The following is a 5,000-nucleotide window of genomic DNA, read 5'->3' as shown; positions in this document are numbered from 1 at the left end:
GCATAGCAGAAGATAGAATATCAGATGAACTTACAGAACAGTAAAATAATAATTATTAAGATGAATCAAAACCTTTCAGCATATAGATTTTTGGCCACAAATTCATCTCAAACCCACGAACATCAAATAAATTCGAAAATTTCATCTTTTAAATTTTCATTTTTCAATTATTAAACTAATTATCATCAACCTTTTTATTCAATTTTCAGAATACAAATTATCAAATTACCATTCTCAACTACATGTCACTTACCCATATTTAACATTATAGTCTGATTGTGCTTATTTTGTGCATTTATTAACCTTAATTAGGCATAAGGAAACCTTACTTCCCTTCCAATATTTGCAGAGAAGTTGTAGGAAGAATCAAGAATTCAAAGATTTCATTTAATTATGGCCGAATTTCCAACCAAACACTGTCCATTACCCTAGATATATGAGGGCTTGGAAAAAAATGCTGCATACAAAACTGGTAACAAAATCAGCAACTCTTCTGAATTCAAAGCTGCAGACAAGAGTATGTATGTATGTTGAATCAGTGCAATCTACACTCACTTGGTGAAGAAATAGGTATGTTGTTCAATTTTAGCTGATCTTCTCTGCTCTTCTGGTCACCCAACAGAAGTACTCATTTTCTCTACAAGGAAAAATTTCTTTCACCACAAAAATAAAGCATTATAAAGCATAACAGCAACGAAGAGAGATTGAACTTGTGGAAGAAGAAGCTGTGGACTGCTGTTAGCGGTGGAATTGGAGAACGCTGGTGATGTGGTACCATTCGCAAAAGTTCCATTTGCAGTAGCTCTGTGGTCAAAGAAATTTGGGGACAATTGCAAAAACAAATTATTAGTTCAGGATTCCACTATTACAGAGAAACTCTTGACTAACTGATACTCTAGCATTCCACTATCACAGAGAAACCCTCAGAAACTGATACTCATTTATACACAAATTGCACAATCAATGTTTCTATATATAGACAAAAACTCTGGCCTGTACAGAAAAGATTGCTTACCTTCCTGGAAATATACAGGAATCATGACCTGCAGAATATAAACAAGAAAAATATCAATGAGTTTTCCCAGCTTAGCAACTCTTTAGAAATCAAGGAGACCATAAGATTAGTTTTGAAACACTGCAGAGTGGTAAAAACTAACATTGAAGACATCTACCACAATTTATTTTAATTGCAATATGATCAACCTTGTTGAAGTCTACCACAATTTATCTTAATTGCAATATGATCAACCTTGTTGAAGTCCCAGATTATTGTTTCTACCTTATAGGAATTCAACATTAATTTTCATCAGGACACTCATGAGTAGTGGTTCGAAAGAATCTCAGGATCACTAGATCTCAGGATCACTAGACTTGTTAGACTTGATGAATAGTGTTTCACACGAACCTGTCTCTCATGAACATTATGGAGTATTGGAGGTGGGGATGGAGACTTAGTGATTGGTGAACCTAACCTCTGTTTCCTACTTCACATTGGGGTGGGACCATGGGTGGGTGGTTGAAGTTCGGAAGAATCTATCTCATGGCCATCTATGATCCATTTGTCATTGCGTACAATATTTAATAGTTTAATGCATTGTAAAAACAATATCACTTGAAACTATACTTGTAAGTGTTAATTTTGATCTGGGTCATGAAGCAGACCCGGGAAAACATACAATGTGTAGATGTGTGAGAAGATAAGTAGAAAAGAAATTGGAGAAAGAGAGATAAAGTTACTTGGATCCGTTGTAGTTACTGTAGCCATCCCTTTGAAGTCACAAGATCCAGATGCCATGCCCATTTTGTGGTAGTAGGCATCAAATGCATAAGAAGCATGCTCTTGAACGGTATCAGGTTCATAGCAGAGTTGATCCTGGTTAATAGCGGTGCAATCAGCTTGGCCTGGACCACATGCCCAATCCAATGCAGCTTGGAGAAGCTTGGCGTCCACCCCATCCATTGCTATGCAGTAGGTCTGATTTGTGGTGTCATTGGCAAGCACCACGCCTGAACCTGTTAGATGCATAGTATAAACTGGAGATAAATTCTCAGGATTGAACAGTCCCCAGTTCTGCTCCGAGGTGGCACCAGGTTTCTCATCTTCATTGAGCAGTTCATAGATGTATGTGTTGATAGGGATGCCAGGATGCTTGGGAGTGCCAGTGTTGTTGAGGACATGGCGGACAAGATTGCTGTTATAAGAATTAGCGTTGTCAGTGGTAGCAGCGGGCTCATTAGGGTCCCCCTTGGAGGGCCATCCCGTCTCGCCCACCACCACAGGGATGTTAGTGAAGTTGAGGTCGGCCATTGCAAAGAAGGCAGAATCCACCATGGCATCAAAGACATTGGTGTAGTGAAGCATGGTGTTTGAGTCCACCGCCTCCTTGTTAGGAGGCAGGGGCCGGAACAGGGCATAGTCCAATCCCACCACTCCATTCCCTTCCATGTACACATAATAGGGGTAAACATTCAGCATCAAGTAGGAATCTGTCCGCCTCAAGAAATCCAACATGGGTACCAACACCGATTTCCAGGTAGCATTGAAGAAGGCCTGAGAGGGCGGGAAGGAGTCAAGGATTATATCAGAGGCCAGGGGAGACGAGACCTTCACCTGCCCATCTAAATTAGCAGCCACCAGAGCAGAGTGGACAAACTTCATGGCCGACACCAAAACCAGGGCAGCATTGGGAAGAGTGCTCAGCACCTCACTGCCCACACAGATGCCTGTGATGTTGGTCTCTGGAACATAGGCTGCAACATTTTTGTTCACCCAATTGGCTGCCGTAGAGTTTGACTGCCCTATGCCCAACAACTGGTTATTGGGCACTGTTACCACCACCTCTATGCCCGTTCTCGCTAGTGCTGTCAACATTCCTCGATCAGCATCATACAGCTTTACATGCTTTATCTGTTGTGTTTTCAGGAGAGCCACCACCTGTGTTGCCGATGGCATGTCTCTCACCGCTGTCCCTATGTTAACACCCACAAATGCCCCTGCCATGCCCCAAACCCTATGTTACTCTCAAGGTCTAACCACTGAAATCTACTCAATATCTGAAACACCACAAGAGTTACAAATCATAACATTCATACATACATACCTCCTAAGCTGCCAGCAACAGATGAGAAGACGCTGAGCAGAACCAGCAACATTTCAGAGTATAAGCTGTGCATAGCCATGGTCACCATCACCGATCTTGCAAACCTCCTATTTTACAAAGATTTAGAGAACTATTTTTCACCCAGCTCTTTCATGATCTGTGCCCGAAATCCGATCTTATTGCCCCTGGAATGAGTCTCGGATGTAGATGCCTCCCATTGCTCGAGGTACTATCCTATTTGTTGGCTGATTGCCGACGATCACGTGCTTTCTTGTCATACACTCTCTCTTCTGTCCACTTAGCCTGAAGCCTCTGATATAACCGTTTGACGGCGCTTACCTGCAACAGCCAGTTTTAAACGGTGAGAAACCCGGTGAACGAGGCACAGAAACCCGTTTCCATTACCCATTTTACCAACGGTCATATTGTCTGTGGGGGGATTTTTCCAATGATAGATGACAGCTAATGTGTAAGATTTCTTCACACGGATTAAAACAACGCCGTAGAATTGACTGTGGGTGTGGGCCCACCGTACCTTAATTTGCCTCTTTCTGACAAGAACAAGGCCCCGAGAGGTATATATGTGTCTATCTGAAATTTGGATGTCTTTATCCCTTGTCTGTATCTCTATCTTCACATATCCCAACATATTTTTTTAACTAGAACTTGCCTCATTGCAGCTTAATTTATTATCTTTTTCGACCAGAACAATAGTGGGGAAGTGTATTTTGAAAAAAAATTATAGAAACAATTATATTAAATAGATATTTGCATCTGTCTTTATGCATTAGATTATAATAATATGAGATCTGTTTTTTATGTAGTGGATTAAAATAATATAAGAAAGAATACATCTAAATTAGAAGTCGTCTTTGTCTAAACAATGATGTGTAAAGAGATCTTGTGTGCTAAAGTCACCTAGAATTATATTTGGCTTACCATCCAAAGAATTCTACTAATTTCATGGACACGGTTAATTTTTAGGATAAGATAATTTGGAGCCTCAATTATAGGTCCTTCCTAATGACCCGCAAATTGGAAACAAATTGCACAATTAATAAACATGTTAGATTAATCAGTTAGCCTTTAATTAATCAATCTATTAGAGTAAACTAACCCTAAGCAAGATATATTTGAATGACATGATTAGTTATGTGGATTATGTCATACGTCATTTTGGTTAGAAGATGCCTCGTAGTGGACTACTCACAGACGTTACAAGATCCTAGGGTAATAGACACGGGCAAACCTAGCTTGAGGGCACCTAAGAGAGTTTGGATCTCGGTAGATGTTTTTTTTAATCATATACCACCATCTTCACCAATCATGTTTAGCCAATTAAGCTACAAACCCTTTGGCATGTATTCTAAATTTTGAATGTCTTTATCTCTATATTCGCATATCTTAACATATTTTAACTAGAACTTGCACCTCCTTGAAGTGTAATAGTTAAACATATACACACATACATTTGTGTGTGTGTGTGTGTGTGTGTGTGTGTGTGTGTGTGAGAGAGAGAGAGAGAGAGAGTGAGAGAGTGAGTGAAAATATGTTAAGAGAATGCAATTTTATTTGTGCATAGAAGAAAAGAATGGACAAGAAGGCAAGAGGCAAAAAAATAAGGTTAAATTTACACAAAATTAAGTCACTTATCAAAATATACATGTTCTAGAACATTTCCCTAAAATAAACACAAAGCTAAGTGAAAATTGTATGTATATGTGTGTATGCATATACATATACATACATACATACATATGTGTGTATGTGTATGTGTATGTGTATGTGTATGTGTGTGTGAAAAATGGATAAGTATCTGCAAGTTGTAAGACACAACACTTCAATTAATTCATTGCATGCATGGTTAGACAAATATAATCATGAATATGAAAACCATAA

At 39.2% G+C, this 5,000-nt stretch overlaps 1 protein-coding gene across 1 annotated transcript; it reads right to left on the bottom strand.

The window, feature by feature from the left end:
• Nucleotides 1–371: 371 nt before the first annotated feature.
• On the bottom strand, nt 372–3,424 carry LOC131074673 (glucan endo-1,3-beta-glucosidase 3). The gene is made up of 4 exons (XM_058011350.2): nt 3,102–3,424; nt 1,738–2,994; nt 1,016–1,043; nt 372–804 (listed from the first exon to the last, which is right to left on the bottom strand). Exons 1-4 carry the CDS (start codon nt 3,187–3,189, stop codon nt 657–659), a joined length of 1,521 nt encoding a protein of 506 aa, XP_057867333.1. The 5' UTR covers nt 3,190–3,424; the 3' UTR covers nt 372–656.
• Between the last annotated feature and the right edge of the window lie 1,576 nt (nt 3,425–5,000).

The sequence above is a fragment of the Cryptomeria japonica genome, chromosome 11 (genome assembly GCF_030272615.1).
Source record: "Cryptomeria japonica chromosome 11, Sugi_1.0, whole genome shotgun sequence".
NCBI lineage: Eukaryota > Viridiplantae > Streptophyta > Pinopsida > Cupressales > Cupressaceae > Cryptomeria > Cryptomeria japonica.
Note: the sequence above shows the minus strand (reverse complement) of the source record. Positions and strands in the feature narration are given on the sequence as shown.